General features: G+C 37.7%; 1 protein-coding gene across 5 annotated transcripts in view; it reads left to right on the plus strand.

Annotated features, from left to right (window-relative positions):
• Positions 1 to 1649: 1649 nt before the first annotated feature.
• CEP162 (centrosomal protein 162) overlaps positions 1650 to 20781 on the plus strand; it is a 92539-nt gene continuing 73407 nt past the window's right edge. For all 5 annotated transcript variants that reach the window (XR_009506224.1, XM_059941714.1, XM_059941717.1 and 2 more), the window contains exons 1-6: positions 1650 to 1910; positions 2967 to 3082; positions 13331 to 13442; positions 15837 to 15983; positions 16319 to 16502; positions 18561 to 18628. Coding sequence is in view for 4 of the 5 variants with exons in the window: in XM_059941714.1 (XP_059797697.1) it covers positions 3026 to 3082; positions 13331 to 13442; positions 15837 to 15983; positions 16319 to 16502; positions 18561 to 18628 (568 nt within the window). In the remaining variant the exon portion in view is untranslated. The remainder of the gene's footprint in view (positions 1911 to 2966; positions 3083 to 13330; positions 13443 to 15836; positions 15984 to 16318; positions 16503 to 18560; positions 18629 to 20781) is intronic.

The following is a 20781-nucleotide window of genomic DNA, read 5'->3' on the forward strand; positions in this document are numbered from 1 at the left end:
GCATGAGAGTAATTTACTCAGGAATGGGTTGCCAAGTAGCAGTAGCCATGAACAAAGAGAATGACGTAGAGAAGGATGGAAAGCCAATACAAGAATGTGCTATCAAGTTGGTCTCTGTTGTGAACAACTGGTTCTGGATCACAGAGGACATTCTGATTAGTCTTATGAAATGAGTATCAACACTGTAAGGGGAATCGTTTGTTCATCAGCTCCAGCCCCCACTGATCAAGCTTGGGCCTGTAGAGATTAAGTCCCCCACTTCTAAGTTGCAAATGTTGAGTGCTGAATGGTTACCCACAAGGATCAGAAAAGTCCCATGGATCAGAAAGCAAGCAGTCCGCACTGCAAGCTCCAGGCAGGCACACGGACGAGCTACACCTGTGTGTAGCTAGTGACAGCCTGAGTGGCAGTGGTCCCAGTAGCTGTGGCGAGAGTAAAAAACGAGGCCAAGAAGATCTGAGGCTACTACGTATGTGTGAATTAGTGGGAAGGAGGCCGAATTTGCAAAACGCTTCCTAGTAGGGATGGGTGGAGAAAGCTTCCTAGAGGAAATGGGGGCTAAATTGAAACCTAAACCACCTAAAGGATGAGTAGAAGTCAGCAAGGGTTGATAAAGAGGAGACAGGCCATTTTCAGTGAGAAAGAAGCTTTCTCCATCTTCTCAGAAGTTGAGGTGGCTTCTAATGTCTTCCAACCACACCCTACTTCTTCTACAATAGCAGTGGTCATACAGAATTGCAACTGCCGATCACTTATCTGCTCCCCTAGACCAAAGACTCTGTTAGGGCAGGGATTATGACTGTCTTCGCCCACGCAGCACATATTAGAAACAAAAGTATAAACTTAATTGAATTGTCTTGTAGATTGTAAAGATTAAGTGAAGTAATGCATGCACAGCTCCTAACAACTAAAGTGCTCAGTAAATAGTAGCTTTTTAAAATCTCTATTATTATTCGAATCTTTATCATAGGGCACAGTTCTGGCATGTACACATTTGTATCGCAATAAACACTTGCTGAAAGAAAAGTTCAGGCCGGACATGATGAGGTCCTTAACTCTGTATGCCAGCAGCAACGCTTTCAACTGCTGTCGCTTTTACTTTTTGTATCCTAAATGCTGTCCTCTGAAACTCCAACGTGCGTTGTGTTCTTATTTTTTTAGAGGAAGGAATAGCAAAAATAAAATAAAAATCCAAGAAAGTAATTGTAAGATGCCGCTATAGAGTGGGGGGAAAGGAGGGGTAATGGGGAACCATAGCGATGTTCTGATATGGGTAGGACTTGGGGTGTGTCTGTGCATTTTCAATTTCTTGTCCACTAGGTGGTGGAACAGAGTCCCTATCCTGGCAACAGAGCTCTTCATCAAAGGTTACAGGTTCTCGCACAACGCCCACGCAGGGCTTTGCACGTGAAGGGAATCACCCAATAAGTTAAACTTTTTCAAGGCTTCCGCTTGTAAACCAGAAAGCTGAAACGACACGGGAGGCAAATGTTAGGGAGAGGTGAGGAGGGAAGAGAAATGCGGAAAGACAAGGAGCAGGGGGAGCTAAACTACATTTCCCAGGAAGCCACGGGCGCACCTGCCCCACCCACCACGCCCGTTACGGCGCTCGCGACCCTGTCGTCCGTCCACTGCCCCAAGGAGCCCAGAGAAGGCCACGGAGTCTCCACTGGTGCAGCAGCGGTGGCGGCTCCAACCCGCCAGATCGTCCTGCTGAGCCACGACCACTCCACCCTGCGCTCGTAGAGCCGAAGAGACACTCACCGCTGCCCCTCTGCTCCCGCGCGCCACGTGACCAGCTCCGGTCATGTGACTCCAGAGCCTGGCAGCTGAAGTCAGTTACCCTGGCAACTGCTGCCCCCAACCCCCACCCGAGACCGTCCGGGAAAGCGGGGAATTCAGAAGCAAAGGTAGGTGAGGCGTGCATACTTGCTTCCCACTCGGTTCAGCAGGGCCCAGGCTGTGCTCAGACCCGCTGCTCAGGGCTTTAGTTTCGGGTCACTCCCTTCCTCCACCCCGGCTCCGCTGCGGGCGCGTTTTTGTCTTCCCGCCGACTCCGGAACTCGCCCTTCCTGGGGCCTGGGACCCTCTGAGTGGGACCCGCATTTGACCCACAGTTTGGGGCCAAGACCTTAACCGCCCACACACTGAACTGAACAGAAATGCAAATGAGGGGGAGGAGGTGTTACCGCGCAGGCTGAGCAAAGTATTGTCCAGATCTCCACACCTCCCGCCGCCACAAAAGGAAGCTGAGGTCGGAGCTGCCTCATGGAGTTATGGTCCAGAAGCTGGCGCAGATCCGAAGTTGGATTCTTTAGGGAGACTGGGGAGAGTTGAGCATTGCAAGTCACCATTGCGTAGTTTTTGTTGACCTTCCCTCCATCTAAGAGAAACATAATTTGTTCTAATTTGCTCCATTAACTTTGTTTTAGGTAGATTCTGAGTCTTACGGTATTAATCCAGAAATTTGTATCTGGAAACGCCTGCATATCAGGAAACAGTCTATTTTTCAAAACTTTTTGATATGGATTGATAAATAACTAGCTGAATGATAAGATGGCACAAACTCTGTCCTGCGCTTTGCAAAAGGGAAACAGTCTTTTGGATTTGCTAGTTTTTACTTTTTAAAAGTTTCTTTGAGAAGCCCTGGTTTGTTTAAGGGATGTTAAATAACACACACACACACACACACGCTAATATGCATAGATTTAGGAAATATTCTTGAGGCCACTTTTTAACAACTGGATGTTAAGAATGAAAATGTAATTCTCAACTCTAAGTCAAACTGTGAAAGCTGCTTTTCCAAGTCAGTTTTATTAATGAATTAGAAATCTCTTGTCCAATTTACTGGTCAGTAATTGTGTGTATATGCTAAATCAAGAGAAATGTCTGAAGTTCAAGTCTGACGGTTTTTATGATGTGATTTGGATTTCCTTAAAGGATGTTTATTGTCTCTTGCCATTTAGTGTTTCCAGTGTTGTAAATACTTCGGAATGTTTACTTTGGGAAGGGAAAATTATTGATAATGGCCCACTATTCCAAAGAAGAGCTGGATGAAGAGTTTGAACAGTTCATGAAAGAGGTAAGTTTATATTTTTAAAAGCTATATTGTAAATTGTCCCACAAGAAACTCATTCTTCTAGGATGCAAGCAGCCTATCATCAAGCTCTGTCACCTGTTTCCAAAATATATCTATCATCCCTCTAGTTCTCTCCCTTTTCACTGCAACTTTCCTAAGCCAGGACACCATCATCTCACTAGGCTACTGCAACAGTTCCCACGTACCGTCCAAGCGTTCCTTCACCACACTGCTGCCAGCGTGGTTTGTCACATAAATCAGACTCTGTTACTCCCAATGGAAAACACTCTATTGGCCTCCCATCACATATAGAGTAAAATCCAGACTCCTTTCTGTGGCTTACAAAACCCTGGATGATTTTGCTCATGCCCACCTCACTGACTATACACTGCTCTTCCCCCTTTTCCATTCATGCTTTTTTTCTCCTCCAGACACGCCAAGCTCATTTCACATTAGGAGCTTGGTACTGTTCCCTCTGCCAATAGTGCTGTCTGTTCCTCTATCCTTTACCTGGCTGGTGAAGATCTCTTTTTAAAATCACTACCTAAGAGAGGTTTTTTCTGTTGATCCAGTAAAAAAGTAACTACCAAGTTCCTTCTTATACCAGGTACTTAATTCTCCATGTAGCTCTTAGAACCATTCATTATTTCACTTGTTTAGCTCTCTTTTCTGCCTCCCATAAGAATGAATGGTCTTTGACATGACAGCTGTATTTTTTTTTATTGAAGTATAGTTCATGTACAATATTATATTAGTTCAAACAGTGATTCAATTTTTATAGATTATACTCCATTTAAAGTTATTATAAAATACTGGCTGTACTCCCTGTGCTGCATGATATATACTTGTAGCTTATTTATTTTATTCATAGTAGTTTGTGCATTTTAATCCCTACCCCTACCCCTATTTTGCCCCTCCTGCTTTCTTTCTTCCCACTGGTACCCACTAGTTTGTTGTCTATATCTGAGAGTCTGTTTTCTGCTTTGTTATATTCATTTGTTTTATTTTTTTAGATTCCACATATAAGTGATAACATACAGTATTTGTTCTTCTCTGACTTATTTCACTAAGCATAGTACCCTCCAGGTCCATCCATGTTGTTTCAAATGACAAAATTTCATTCTTTTTATGGTTGAGTAACATTCCATCATATATCTATATACCACACCTTCTTTATCCATTCATCTGTTGATGAACCCTTCCGTATCTTTGATAGTGTAAATAATGCTGCTATGAACATTGGGATGCATTTATCTTTTCGAATTAGTGTTTTTGTCTTCTTAGGATATATACCTAGGAGTGGAATCACTGAATCATATAGTAGTTCTGTTTTTAGTTTTTTGAGGAACCTCCATACTGTTTCCATAGTGGCTGTACCAATTTACATTCCCACTAATGGTGTACAAGGGTTCCCTTTTCTCTACATCCTCACCAGCATTTGCTATTTGTAGCCATTCTGACAGGTGTGAGGTGATACCTATTTGGGGTTTTGATTTGCATTTCCCTGATGATTAGTGATGTTGAGCATCTTTTCGTGTGCCTGTTGGCCATGTATATATCTTGTGCCCATTTTTTAATCAGGTTGGCTTTTTGTTTTGTTTGTTTTTTTGTTTTTTGATATTGAGTTATATGAGATGTTTGGATATTAACCCCTTATTGGTCATATGATATGCAATTGTTTTCTCCCATACTATAGGTTCTTTTCATTTTATCAATGGTTTCCTTTACTGTGCAAAAGCTTTTAAGTTTGATTAGGTCCCATATGTTTATTTTTGCTTTTGTTTCCTTTGCCTTAGGAGACAGATCCAAAAAAATATTGCTACAATTTATGTCAGAGTGTTCTGCCTATGGTTTCTTCTAGGAGTTTTATGGTTTCAGGTTTTATACTTAGGTCTTTACTCCATTTTGAGTTTATTTTTGTATTGATATATGGTGTGCGAAAATGTTCTAATTTCATTCTTTTACATGTAGCTATCCAGTTTTCCCAGCACCACTTACTTCAATAAGAGACTGTCTTTTTTCCAATGTAAATTCTTGCCTTCTTTGTTGTAGATTAATTGACCATAAGTGCATGGGTTTATTTCTGGGCTCTCTGTTCTGTTCTGTTGATGGATGTGTCGGTTTTTGTGCCAGTACCACACTGTTGTGATTACTGGAGCTTCCTAGTATAGTCTGAAGTCAGGGAGGTTAATACCTTTAGCTTTGTTCTTTTTTATCAACATTGCTTTGGCTTTTCAGGGTGTTCAGTTGTTCCGTATACATTTTAGGATTATTTGTTCTAGTTCTGTGAAAAATGTCATACATGTTTTGATAGGTATTGCATTAAATCTGTAGCTTGCTTTGGGTAGCTTGGACATTTTAACTATCAATTCTTCCAATCCATGAACACGACCTATCTTGCCATTTCATTGTATCATCCTCAGTTTCCTTCATCAATGTTTTATAGTTTTCAGACTATGAGTTTTTCACCTCCTTGATTAAGTTTATTCCTATGTATTTTATTCTTTTGGATATGATTTTAAAAAGGATGGTTTTCTTACTCTTTCTGATAGTTCATTATTAGTGTATAGAAAAGCAACAGATTTCTGTATATTAATCTTGTATCCTGCAAAGCTACTGAATCCATTTATTAATTCTGAGAGTTTTTTGGTGAAGACTTTAGGGTTTTCTATATGTAGTATCATGCCATCTGCAAATACTGACAGCTTTACATCTTCCCTTTCAATTTGGAAGCCTTTTATTTCTTTTCATGTCTGATTGCTCTGGCTAGGACTTCCAATACTTTATTAAATAGAAGTGGTGAGAGTGGGCATCCTTATCTTGTTCCTGATTTTAGAGGAAGAGCTTTCATTTTTTCACCAATGAATATGATGTTAGCTGTGGGTTTGTCATAAATGACCTTTATTACGTTGCGATATGAGTTTAGATACCAACTTTGTTGAGAGTTTTTGTCGTGAATGGATATTGAATTTTGTCAAATGCTTTCTCTGTATTTACTGAGATGATCATGTGACTTGTTAATGTGGTGTATCATATTGATTGACTTGCAAATATTGAAACATCCTTGCATCCCTAGAGTAAGTCCTACTTGATCATGGTGTATGATTCTTTTTATATATTGTTGAATTCAGTTTGCTAATACTTTGTTGAGGATTTCTGCATCTATATTCATCAGAGATATCAGCCTGCAGTTTTCTTTTTTTGTAGTGTCTTTGTCTGTTTTTAATATCAGGGTAATGGTGACCTTGTAGAATGAATTTGGGAGTGTCCTCTCTTCAGTTTTTTGGAATAGGTTCACAAGGATATTAGCTTTTTGTATGTTTGGTGGAATTCCCCTGTGAAGCTATCCTGGACTTATGTTTGCTGGACGTTTCTGATTACTAATTCAATTATACTACTAGTGATTGGTCTGTTCAGATTGTCTATGTCTTCCTGATTCAGTTTTGGAAGATTGTATGTTTTTAGAAATTAATCCATTTCTTAGGTTGTCCAATTTGTTGACATGTAACTGTTTGTAGTATTCTCTTATGATTTTATTATCTGTGATATTGGTTGTTAGTTCTCCTCGTTCTTTTTTATTTTGTTTCTTTGGGTCCTCTCTCTTTTTTCTTGATGAGCCCCTGGCTAAAGGCTTATCAATTTTCTTAATTTTTTGGGGGACTTCCCTGGTGGAAGAGTGGATAAGACTCCACGCTCCCAATGCAGAGGGCCCAGGTTTGATCCCTGGTCAGGGAACTAGATATCACATGCATGCTGCAACTAGGAATTCACATGCCATAACTAGGGAGCCTTCATGCCGTGACTAAGGAGCCGGTGAGCCACAACTAAGGAGCCTATGAGCTGCACCTAAGGAGCTGGTGAGCTGAAACTAAGGAGCCCTGGAGCCACAGCTAAGGAGCCCGCATGCTTCAACTAAGGAGCCCGCGACTACAACTGGGGAGCCTGCCTGCCACAACTAAGATGCCATGCAACCAAAAAAAAAAAAAAAAAAAACCTTTATTATTTCAAAAAACCAGCTCTTGGTTTCATTGATCTTTTTTATTTATTTTATTTATTTATTTTTTGGTCTCTATTTTATTTATTTCCTCTCTGGTATTTATTATTTCCTTTCTTCTGCTGACTTTGGACTTTGTTCTTCTTTTTCTAATTCCTTTAGATGGTAGGTTATGTTGTTTATTTGAGATTTTTCTTGTTTCTTAAAGTAGGCCTGTATCACTGTAAACATTCCTCTTAGAACTGCTTTTGCTACATCCCATAATTTTAGAAAGTTGTGTTTTTATTTTCATTTGTCTTAAGGTATTTTCTGATTTCCTCTTTGATTTCATCATTGACCCATTGTTTTTTTAGTAGCATGTCATTTAGTCTCCACGTTTGTGTTTTTCCCATTTTTCTTCCTATAATTGATATCTAGTTTATACCATGGTGATCGTAAAAAATGCTTGATATAATTTCTGTCCTCTTAAATTTGTTGAGACTTTTTTGTGGCCTAGAGTGTGGTCTGCCCTGGAGAATGTTCTGTGTGCACTTGAAAATAATGTGTATTCTGCTGGTTTTGGATGGAATATCCTGTAGATATCTATTAAGTCCATCTGGTTTAATTTGTCATTTAAGGCCAGTGTTTCCTTACTGATTTTCTGTCTGGATGATCTGTCCGTTGATGTAAATTGGGTATTAACATTCCCTACTACTTTTGTATTATTGCCAATTTCTCCATTTATAGCTGTTAACATTTGCTTTATATATTTAGATGCTCCTATATTAGTTACATATATTTTAATGAATGTCATAACTTCTTTTGTATTGATCCTTGTATCATTATACAGTGCCCTATTTGCCTTTTGTTATAGACTTTGTTTTAAAGTCTGTTTTGTCTGATATGAGTATTGCTACCCCAGCTGTCTTGTTTCCATTTGCATGAAATAACTTCTTCTAACCCCTCACTTTCAGTCTGTATGTGTCTTTATCTCTGAAGTGAGTCTCTTGTAAGCAGCATATAGATGGGTCTTGTTTTTTTTTTTTAATTTTATTTATTTATGTATTTATTTACTTATGGCTGTGTTGGGTCTTCGTTTCTGTGCGAGGGCTTTCTCTAGTTGCGGCAAGTGGGGGCCACTCTTCATAGCAGTGCACGGTCCTCTCACTATCGCGGCCTCTCTTGTTGCAGAGCACAGGCTCCAGACGCGCAGGCTCAATAATTGTGGCTCACAGGCTTAGTTGCTCCGTGGCATGTGGGATCTTCTCAGACCAGGGCTCGAACCTGTGTCCCCTGCATTGGCAGGCAGATTCTCAACCACTGCGCCACCAGGGAAGCCGGGTCTTGTTTTTTTGTCCAATCAGCCACCCTGTGTCTTTTGATTGGAGCATTTAGTCTATTCACATTTAAAGTAATTATTGATAAGTATGTTCTTACTGCCATTTTGTTACTTTTTTCTGGTTTTTGTACTTATTCTCTGTTCTTTTCTCCTTCTTTTTGTTTCTTGCCTTGTGGTTTGATGATTTTCTTTAGTGGTATGCTTGTGCTCCTTTCTCTCCAGTTTTTGTGTGTCCATTGTTGGGTTTTGATTTCTGGTTACCATGGGGTTCATATATGTTGATCTATGGTTATATCTACTTGTTTTAAACTGGTAGTCATTTAAGTTCAAACACATTCTAAAAGTTCTACATTTTTTTCTCCCCTCCCCAACATTTTGTGTTTTTGTGTCATATTTTACATCTTCATGTTTATCCCTTACCTTTTTATTATAGTTATAGCTGATTATACAATTTTTGTCTTTGAATCATTGTACTAGCTTATTTAAGTGGTTGATCCACAGCCTTTACTATATATTTGTCATTATTAGAGGGGTTTTTATTTTCCTATACGTGTCTACTTCTTGTTGTAGCATTTTCTTTTCCACTGAGAGAAGACCCTTTAACATTTCCTTTAGGGTCAATTTAGTATTGATGAACTCTTCTAGTCTTTGCTTGTCTGAGAAGTTTTTCATCTGTCCTTTAATTCCAAATTATAATCTTGCTGGGTAGAGTATCCTAGGTTTTAGGTTTCTCCCTTTTGCATCTTAAATATATCATGCCATTCCCTTCTGGCCTGCAAAGTTTCTGCAGAAAAATCAGCTGATAGCTTTTGGGGGGTGGAGTTCACTTGTATGTGACTCTTTGTTTTTCTCTTGCTGCCTTTAGAATAATCTCTTTATCTTTAACTTTTAACATTTTAATAACACTTTAATTGTGATATGTCTTGGTATGGGTCTATTTGGGTTCATTTTATTTGGGACTCTCTGTGCCTCCTGTACCTGGATATCTGATTACTTATTCAGGTTCAAGAAGTTTTCAGCCATAATTTCATCAAATAAATTTTCAACTCCTTTCTCTCTGACTTCTCCATCTGGGACACCTATAATATGAATGTTGGTACACTTGGTGGTATCTCAGTGTTCCCTTAAATTGTTTTCATTTTTTAAATTTTTTTTTTTTTTCATGTCTGATTGGGTGATTTCTGTTATTCTGTCTTCCAGATCACTTATGCATTCTTCTGTATCACCTAGTCTGCTGTTAATTCGTTCTAGTGTGCTTTTCATTACAGTTGTATTCTTCAGTTCTGGCTGGTTCTTTTATATTTTCTAGTTTCTTGTTAAAATTCTCACTGTGTTCATCTATTCCTTTTTCAGCATTCTTATTACTAATGCTTTGAACTTCTTACCTGGTAAATTATTTACCTCTGTTTCATTAGTTGTTTTTCTTGTTCTTTTGTTTGAAACAAATTCTTCTGGCTTCTCATTTTGTTTAACTTTCTCTGTCTCTATGAAATTAAGTGAAACAGTTACCTATTCCCATCTTGAAGGGGTGCCCCTTTGTGGGAGTGTCCCTGTGCAGTCTGCATGTGCCTGGTGGCTTTGGTGGGAGAGCTGGATCTGACGTGAGCCTGAGTTGTGTCTTTCTCCAGGGTGTGCCGGCAGCCATCACTTTGGTAAGAGGTGGGACTGGAGTTGAAGGGGCTCAAGGCAGAGCCAGGTGTGAGCCAGGGCTTCTCCTCGCTCAGTGGCCAACACCACCCTATGAGGGGTGGGAGCGAGTCCCAAGGTGCTGGAGCAGAAGCCCTGAGGGTTGGGTCCCAGCTGGTTCTGTTCCCTGTAAGCATGTACTCTTTCCTCTCCCAGCATTGTCACATTGTCATCTTTGCCCCAGAGAGGAGTAGTGCTGGAGCAAGAGGGGCTGGAGTAGGGGTTTGGCTTGGGCCAGGGCTTGTGCCAGGGTGGTCATAGGAAAGCAGCCAGAGTCCCGTGCACTTTCATTCTGCTTCCTCCACCTTGTTTCGGGAGTAAGGAAACATGTGCACACTCTTCACGAGCAGAGTCTCGGTTTCTTACAGCCCCACTGTCGGTCCCACTGGTTTTATAACCAGCTATGGGGACTCATCTTCCCAGTGGCAGACCCCAGGGCTGTGGCCCTCAATATGTGGTTCTAGCCACCTACTCCCCAGAGTGGGTTTCCAAGCCTTTTAATCCCCTTCCTTTTCTGTGTCCCTTCCCTGGGGAACAGGTCCTGACCTGATCACTTTTCTTCCCTTCCTACCCGATTCCATATGGGTCTTTCTTACAGCTTGTTCCACTTAACGTAACAATTTCAAGGTTCATTTTGTATTGTCATATCTATCAGTACCGCATTCCTTCTTTTATAGCTGAATGATATTTCATCGTATGGATTTGCCGCATTTTGTTTACCTACTTATCAGCTGATGGACATTTAAGTTCCTTCCACTTTTTAGCAATTATGAATAATGCTGCTATGACAATTGTATATAAGTTTTTGTGTGGTTGTATGTTTTCACTTCTCTTGTGTGTATACCTAGGAGTGGGAATGCTGGGTCATATGGTAGCTCTATGTTTAACCTTTGGAGGAACTGCCAGACTGTTTCCTCAACAGCTGTGCCATTTTACTCTCACCAGAAGTGTATTAGTAATATTAGGGTTCCAGTTTCTCCATATCCTCACGAGCACTGTTGTTAACTGGGGGGCCAGCTGTTTTGTTTTGTTTCGTTTTTAATGATAGTAGCCTGGAAAGCAGTGTGGAAGATTGTCAGAAGTGAGAGTACCTACTGTGTATTAGACAGTAGGATGGGCATTCTCTGTTTCTTTGCTGATCTTTGCCACAGCCCTGCAAGGTCAGTGTCACCATGCTTGTTTTATATATGTATAAACTGAAAAGAGGCGTAATTTTCCCTAAGCAACAGAACTAGCTTATTTTGAAGTTAAAAGTTTGAACTCAGATCTATCTGGCTCCAAAAACCTATAGTCCTTCTTTCATACTTTTACGTAGCCATGGGTTTAGGAGGAAAAAACTGAATCTGAGGCAGATTGTCAGAGTTTGGTAAACAGCGAGAGATAAAAAGGAGAGAGAAATGGAACATTTCAGGGTGACAGTGAAGTATAAGACTGTGTGGAAGGTGATGCAACTAAAATTCAGATGGAGTAAAGAATACTCTTTCTTTTCTCCTCCCCTCATCCTGCCTGGTGGTCAAGGAAGACAGTGAGTTCTTTTTGAAGATTTAAAAATGGCATTCTTACAAGTCATTGGGGTAGAGTTGTTTGGTTGGCAGGTGGAAATGTGTGTGTAGTCATCTCAGAAGTTTAAGAAGTGCCCCAGGTACCAATGTCCTAGTTGGGGGACCATATAGAGTATTTGAAAGTGGACAGGCCTTAGTTAGAGAAACCCAAGTTTGAATCCCAGCTCTGTATCACTTACTGATAGTCGCAACCTGGGCAAGTTGCTTAACTTCTCTGAGCTTACTTCCCCATCAGTAAATCTCTGCTGGATTATTTAAAGACTGAAATAACCTGAGTATAGATCCTGACATAGAGCAGGCAAGTAATTAATAAACGTTGGTTTCTTCTCCAGAAAAAGTGTGTAGAATAAGGATAAAAAGGACCAAGAGCAGAGTCCTGGGGAAGTCTCGTGTTAAAGAAAAGGGCAAAAGGACCAAGAGCTATTAGAGTTGGTTAGGAAAGGTCACAGAGGTGAAGTATAACCTGGAGGAGGTGGTGCTATGAGGTCGAAGGGAGAGATTTTCAGGAAGTGAGAGTTGGTCACCATGTCAAACTCCATGGTATGATCAGGGAGATGACTGACAGTCATCCTTTATTTGTGGCATGTAGGAGGCCTGTGGTGACTGAGGAGAGCTGTTTTGGATGGGGACCAGATTTTAAGGGGTTTAACAGTGACCTGGAGAAGTTAGAATGTACATAAAGGAAAGGTGATAGGTAGAATGAAAGGGAGGTAGGAGTAAGGAACTTTGCCTGTTTGCTTTGTTTTGTTTGTTTGTTTTCGTTTTTTTAAGTAGGGTAAACTTGAGTGTCCATTCTTACTTATACTATACAATTATGCCAGGTGCTGTGCTAGGCCGTGGGGATGCAGTGACGAGCAAGTTTATAACCTGAGGGAAGGAGAGCAAGGAGATTGAGGAGGGAGTGCGGTGCAGAGATGCATTAGGATAACCCAGCAAGCGAGAACTTGGTGAGGCGGCAGGTGGCCCCTCTGCGGGTTCTCCTGGGGGTGGAGGAAAGAATTGCTCTTCTGAGAGAGGAAAGCAGTGTCTTAACGGGTGAGTTTAGTGGTGGAGTGAGGGGAAGGAGAAGGAGAGTGGTTTTTGACCTAGGGTCTTTATTTTCTCTGTGAAGAGAGAGCCCCAGTTATTGGCTGAGAGTAAGGGTGCTAGATCAGGGTTAGAGTAGGGGTTTAGGATTGTAGTAAGATTTTGAACCTGAAGAGTAGAAAAGGACAAATAAAAGTTTATTAAAGTTTATTAATCATTGTGACAAATGCGAATTTCTTTGGTAAACACCTCACACTCAGTTCTTCCTGGTCTTAGAATTTTGTGTTCTTCTAGAGTGATGCTAGGTGATTTTGCTCAATCATTATTTATTCTTAGACCCGAGATAATGTCTAAAAAAGGATTATATCCTTGTATTCCTTCCTGATTAGGTTTCTTGATCAAGTTTTTTATTTCTTTGTTGTTATTGTTGATGTTTTTCTCCTTGGTTCGTCTGCTTGTTTAATTCTGGGTATGAAATCAATATTCAGAGATGTATTCTTGATGTTTAAGTTATTTTGACCCCATAAGTCTAGAAATATATGAATTTATACATAATTGCTGAGAATGTTTAGGTGATAACTGAAATATCAGAGAACGAAGAAACATTTTCAGTGATAAATCTAGGATTCTTGAATTTAAAATTCACTAGCTTATATCTGATTTAGCTTTCAGATGATTCTTTTGAAAATTCAAATAAAACACCAAGACAACCTAAAGAAGTGAAGAAGAATGATACAATGCCATGGTGGATAACTGAAGATGAATTTGAAGATGGTGGTAAGTATTGCTGATTTTTAATTTCAAATTATTTGACCACAGGGGGGCAGTCAAGACTTTTAATTCTGGATTTTCTCACCATGCTTTTAATAAATATATAAGGAAAATAATACTAATAGTGTAAATTTTTGAAGTTTGACTTGATTTTCATATTACTTAACTTTATGATATATTTCCTATATAATAGCGAATCTATGTTTCTGCATTATCAGATTATTTTACATTGAAATAATTTATCGTTACTCAATTTAAGATGGTGAATAATATTAGGTATATTTATATATTGTCATGTTTAATGGTAAAGTGATTTAAAGTGATGTAATAAAATATTCTGACAATGTATTAATGTCACTGCATTGGGAAGATTTTAACAAATCTATAGATTTTGGTATTGCTCTCTGTTAATGACAGTAGAAAAAAATAATTTTATTACCTTAATGGTAAATAACTCATTATTGATCCTGTCTAGCACATGTGTATATCTTTTTTGGAACTATTCCTACTCACATCTTTACAAATAGAAAATTACTCTCTGGGTGTTTTCTTCAATATAGCTACTATATATGATACTGCTGTATTCGCAAAGATCCTCAGATTACCTCTATTAAGTACCTATGTTCACACTATTTGTGTATCACTAAGCACCATTTTATGAACTGATAGGATTTCTATATCTCTTCTTTTTCCTTGTGCTCCTTGACCCTCAACAGTAAATAATAAATGTGTTTAATAAATAAATGTTACTGTGAATTTGATAGTCACTTCTCTGTTCTTAACACTTTACAGTAAGGAATTGCCTTATTGAAAAGTTCAGCGTGTTTTCATAAATCCATAAACCATGCACAGTGCTAAAGTTTGCATGTGAAGAATTCTTTTTTAGAATCTTTCCCCCTATTGATGCTTGAAAAGGATATTATATGATTAAGTGCTATTGAAATAATTGACAATGATTTGTGACTTATTTAGCATTAAAATCTTTTTCTAGAAAGTAATGAATCAGAGATGGAGTATGCAAACTCACCCGAAAGGGAAAGAATAGGTCCTAGACCAACACTTGAATGTAACCTGACTAAAGATACTAAATTTTTTTTAAAAGAATATATCAATCAGAGTGGATTTGATTAGTAAAGGATGCAAAGGATACTTAGGAAGGAGACTTTGACAGTGTCCATTTAAACACAGGGGAAGAAGGTTTCTCTGCCCAAGGGTATAACCTGGTCCCTGGTTCAGTCACAAACATTTATTGAGTTCATGTTATGTTCTGAGTACTTGGCACTAGTATGCAAAGACAAAATATGATTCCTGTCATCAAGAGTGTAGAAGTTTCTAAGGGAGAATTGAACACCCCTTTTGAGAGGAATGCATTCCCAGTCTTACATAGATGCCATTAAACATCAACACTGAGCTACTTCAACCTTACAATTTTGTTTTCTCTTTCAGTTGCCATAAGGACAAAATGTTCTGCCTAGTTAGTGAAACCGTCTAATTCTCCTACTCGTTATACTCTTCATTATAAATAACTGAATTGGATCTTGGTTTCAGTTGTATTAGTCTCTCATGAGGTTGGTTAGTGTGGGTCACATCCCTGAGTGCATCTTCAGAGCCGGGCTGAGACCCTGGACAGATGCCCTGACGGCACCCTGACCTTGGCGTGTATGTTTTCATTTGAAGTGCCTATAGATATATCTCCTGATTTTCTCCAGCTGTGTGGAAGTTATTATTAGATCAGTTAAAACCATTATTCACGCAGAGCCATAAAATAATTTGATTCTAAAGCCTTTCCAATAGGATGCTAAGTAGGAAATTGAAGTCACAATTTGTAACTTCTCAATAAGGCTTCCTTCTAAGTAAAAGTGGTATTTTTCTAATCTTATTATTTGTATTATATAGTTACTTTTTTCCATATATCAGTTTTTTACAACAAATATATACTGCTAGGGTAAAGAAATTTTGATATTGTATAACTTCTCCAGTGTTTTCTAGTGCTTTTAGAATGAAGAGCAAAACCCTACCCCCAGCCTATGAAGACGAGCATGGTCTGACCGTTGACTCCTGCCCTGGGATTACTTCCCCAAGTGGCATGGTATACTGTATTAAGTACTTGTGATTCAAAATAATTTTTAAAAAATCTCGTCTCATTATGCAAGTTTTTGAAATATTCCACTTAATAAGATGCACTGCAATCAAATAGAATTGTAATTTTTGTTTTGTGAATTTTTGGTCTGATGGAATTTTATTTCATAGACCAGATTTATTTCATAGCTACTGTCTACTAGTATAACTAATATAACAGTATAACTAGTCTAAGCTAGTATAACAGTACTACTGTGTTGGCATAGTAGTCAAAACAATTCTCTTAACATAAATATCCAACTATATTAAATCCCATCCCAGGACTACTTGGAACAAATGTAAGCTATTTGAAAACAAAGAAGACTCCTCAGCCTATTATGGAAATAGAAGAGGAATCTGCTGAAAGGATTCAGTTTCTTAAGAGCAGTGGAACCTCTATCTTAAGTATTGACAGCTTAGAGGCCAATGGTAAGAATTGTGATGGATGTGCGTTGACAGGTTAATTACTGTGCTTATAATCAGGATTTTTAGAAAAGTTAACTCATAACTATCTTGGAGCCTCCTTTACTGAAGCGTGTAGACAGATTTAATATCTTCCTAGAAGGTTTAGAATTATACCTCTGGAGAAGCTTCATAGCCTTACATATTATAATGAATATAAAGCTATATTTGAGTAAGAGATTAAGTGAAGTATGTTTCAAATTTTTTGAAGTCTTACTATGTACTGTCAATAAATGCATCATTAAAATTAATTTTTTCAAAATTCTATGTGTTAATGAAATATATTTGTGCTTTCTATTTAGAGATAGTCGTTCCTGAGCTCAATCATAGCGTTCTTGGATTGGGATTGGACACATTAGAAGAGCAAGAGGAAAAAGAGCAATTTTTTGCCAGGCTTGAGAAAGGCTTCACATCTTCCATTGATTACTCAAGATTAAATAAAGAATTGGATTCTAATGACTCCACACATTTTAAAGCTTTACATAGGTAATGTAAATACAATATAAACTAATCATTGAGTGATTTTTGTGTCTTTCTGTGTTTTTGAAAGGCTGCTAGATGCATGGAATTGAAGGGATAAACATATATAACAGGCAAAATTTAAATCTTATTTTTAATTCTATTTTCTCTTCATTATTTCTGTCAGGGGTAACGTGTGTGTGTGTAGAATATGATTTATGTATACATATATATATACATATATATATACGTATATATATATATATATATATACGTATATATATATATATATATATACGTATATATATATATATATATGTATATATATATATATATATGGGCTGGAAAATGTTGATGTGTATTTGAGAGCCTCTAGAGGTCTGAAATTTCATGCATGAGGTACTTTTGAAATGAATAGCACATTGCCAAATAGACCTAACTAGGAAGGTAATTTGTTAAGTGATTTTCCAGAGATAAGGTCAATAAGAGAGTCAGTAAGAGAGTTTGTGTCCTACCTTTGTGTATGGTTGACCCTAATGATTATTAGGAGACCTCATTTCTCCTGGAAATTCTACTAGTTGACTGAGCGGGTGCCTTGTAAGTGCCGTAGACCTTTGGCATTCTCAAGACTTCTGTGAAACCTGATATCTTTAATTTCCTCAGTTTCAGTTTTCCATTTAATTTTTTAAATCATAAATGGAAGCCAGATTACAATTTTAAGATTTTAAGAACACCAAACTATATTTAAATTAAGGGTCAGGAGACTCATAGCCTCTGGTCATTAGAGTGCCTGGTCTCCTCAAGATGCTTATTTTCTTAGACAGTGGACAAAGCAGTGACCCTTACGAACTGTGCAGGGTCTGAGATTTTTACCCTACTTGCAGGCTAACAAGTCAGCCTGCCAGTTTTATGAATGCTGACAATAGACACAAGATTCCTGGGTCAGAAACAAAAGGACTTTATTTCTCATCACAAAAGCAGGACCTGAGGGTCACGTTTATTTGCCTTAGTTTCCCATGCCCCACAAGGTTCACGGAGTCCATGATGGCTGTTTGCCAGTGCAATGGGTTGCTTTACAGGAGAGGGTCACTGAGCTTGGGGAACCTTTGCTTTAGAGTAAGCGGAAACAAGCCTGCTTTGGGGGCAGAAACATTGCCTCTTCTCTCAAAGTTGCTCACTGCACGCAACCCTGAGAAATGACCTAGGCAGGAGGGTCTGTGCCTTGCGTTCTTGGCATACCCAGCAAGAACACCTAGGGACCCTCAGGGCCCATGGTGGTTGCCTGTCCTAACAGTGACACAGCTTAAACATACACAGGTTTGCTGGCCACAAGTTTTTGCCCCTTTGCAATATTTCTTAACATTTCTTTGTTCTTAACGATATTCTTAACTACTGATATTTCTACGCAAGAACAGCCTAGTCAGAGTGCAGTAGTGTATTGAGTATGCAATGGTATTTTCTGCTACTGTTATTAGAGTTTATAGTTTCTTGGATCTGCTAATAATCTCACTAAAGACATGGTTGGGGGACTGAAAAATGTAGAACTGATTCTTTGGTTTGAAGGAAGGCAGTATATGAACTAATATATCCAATATAATTAAAAGTAGTTCTCTTGTCACCTTGCTGAGTATTTACTGGCTCAAGGCTCTCTTTCAGCTTCCATTTCAGGATGAAATTGCTTATTAGCATGTAAATGCTGATTCTGGCAGTTTTTTTCTGGTCTCCACATAGACTTCACTGATTCTTACAGCTTGCGGTCAGTTCCTAATCTTTAGCGTAGAAAGGCTGGCTGGGCCCTGAGACATGTAAATGCACATATATATGTATAAAATTGTGTATATTTGTGTATAAAATTAAGAAAATGGCATTTTTTCCCCTTTGTATTACTTTGGCAGCTACAATTGGTCTTAGATCCTTTATTTTCAAAACATTTCCCTCATAGCTTACCAATTTTTAGCTTTTGCTCGAACAAAAGTACTTGAGAAGAAATATGTAATGTTAGAGGTTTTTAAAAAATATACACAAAATAGTGCATGGTAATGTATTATTAACATGTAATACTAAATTAAGTAAATATTTTTCCAGTAATCAAGCTAATGTGGAACTGACTGAAGATAAACATGAGGATGAATCAAAACATGAAGAACTGGCAGGTAATTTCATTGGTTCTAAAATTTACAGTATTTGAAAAGATAATATAGCTTTCAATAAAGACATTGATTAAGAGAAAAATAAAAGGAAAATCATATTATCTTGGAAAGAGCTTGAACAGGTAGAGTGAGTTGCCTACAGCACAATTGGAGCTACTAAGAAATTGTTGTAAGTGCAGGACTGCTTCGTTTGTTGGGAGTGGGTAGTGGACCCGTTTGGAAGACAGAAAAAGTACTTTTGTGCTAGGACCAGGGGAATGTGTGCAGTCAGGACAAATACCTCCAAAGCATGGTGAGGGAGGTGTGTCTTTTTCCATCTTTTGACTTTTAATGTGTCTGTGTTTCTATATTTTAAATGGCTTTCTTTTGGTAGCATATAGCTGAGTGTTGCTTTTATATCCAATCTGATAATCTCAGACTTTTAATTGAAGTTTCTACCCTTTGCAAAAATATATTAATTGGTATGGTTATTTACTGTTTTGCCATTTGTTTTTTTAATCTTCCCATCTTTTTTTGGTTATTGCTTTTGTGCTACATTTTATTGGATTGAGTATTTATACCATTCCATCTTAACCCTGCTTTTGGCTTGTTAGTTGTACTTCTTTGCTGTATTTTTTTCTTAGTTGCCCTGTGATTCACAATATGCATCTTTATCTTATTAGAGTCTACTTTCAAATAACATTATACCACATTACATGAATCTTAACAGTAAACTCCCCCCAACCTTTTTGCTATTTTTGGCATACATTTTTCTTCTGCATATCTTAAAAACCCCACAATGCAGCAGTATTATTATTATTATCATTATTATTGCTTTTAACAATCTGTTATCATTTTAAAAAATTTTTAAGGAAGGTAAAAAAATTTATACATATGTAAAAATTTATATTTATCCATGTATTTACCGTTCCCAATGACTTGTATTTCTTTGCATAGATTTGAGTTTCTTTTTTTTTTAACTTTTTATTTTGAAATGAATTTTAAAAGTTTATTTTAAAATTAAGATATAATCGATATATATAACATTATATTAATTTCAGGTGTACAACATAATGATTCAATATCTATACATTGTGAAATGAGCACCATAATAAGTCTAGTTAACATCTGTCACCTTACATAATTACAAAAAAATTATTTTTTCTTGTGATGAGAACTTTTAAGACCTCTTCTCTTAGCAACTTTCAAATAGTTGCTATCTAGTATTACTTTGAGTTTCTATCTAGTATTATTTTTGTTCAGCATGCAAAACCTCCTTAACTTTTCATGCAGTGCAGGTCTACTAGGAATAATTTCTCTGAGGTTTTGTTTATCTGAAAGTATATTTTGACTTTGTTTTTGAAGAACACTTTTGCTTGATATAAAATTGTAAGTAGTTTTTATTTCTTTGAGCACTTTAATGATTTCATTCTATTGTCCTCTGACATTATTTCTCATGAGCAGTCAGTGGTAATTCCTGTTATTGTGATTTTGTATATATGTTGTCTTCTTTTCCCTCTGTTTTCAAATTTTTCTCTTTAGGCCAGTTTTGCGGCAATTTGATGAGGATGATCTTGGTGTGCTTTTCTTGTATTTATCCTGTTTGGAGCTGGTTCAGCATCAATTGATCTGTGAATTTATAGTTTCCATCAAAATCAAAAAATGTTTTTGCCATTAATTATTCAAATATCATTTCTGCCACCCCTTGCTTTCTGATCCTAATTACAAGTATGTTAGAAAGTTATATTTTGTCCCACAGGTCACTAAGACTATTTCATTTTTTAAACCTTTTTGTCCTCTCTGCTTCAGTTTTTATTGCAGTGTCTTCAAGTTCACTGATTTTTTTCTTCTTTTCTTTAATGTTTTGCTAATTCATTGAATGATTATTTTTTTCTTTTACTCTAGAAGTTTCTTTTGGATTTGTTTTTTCATCTCTTTAGTATGTTTCCAAGTCCCCAACATTGAGCATATTCTGCTGATCCCAGTATTTGTTCATTTCTGGGTCTCTTTCTGTTGGCTGCTTCTTCTCCTAGTTGTGGTCACTTTTTCCTCCTTGTAATTCTAGTAATTTTTTAACTGAGTGTTGAATATATTATAGATTTTTTACATTGTTGAGTGTCTGGATCTTGTTTTCTTCTTTTAAGGAGTATTGAGCTTTGTTCTGGCAGATAGCTTGA

This window comes from Balaenoptera ricei, chromosome 12, assembly GCF_028023285.1.
Source record: "Balaenoptera ricei isolate mBalRic1 chromosome 12, mBalRic1.hap2, whole genome shotgun sequence".
Lineage (NCBI taxonomy): Eukaryota > Metazoa > Chordata > Mammalia > Artiodactyla > Balaenopteridae > Balaenoptera > Balaenoptera ricei.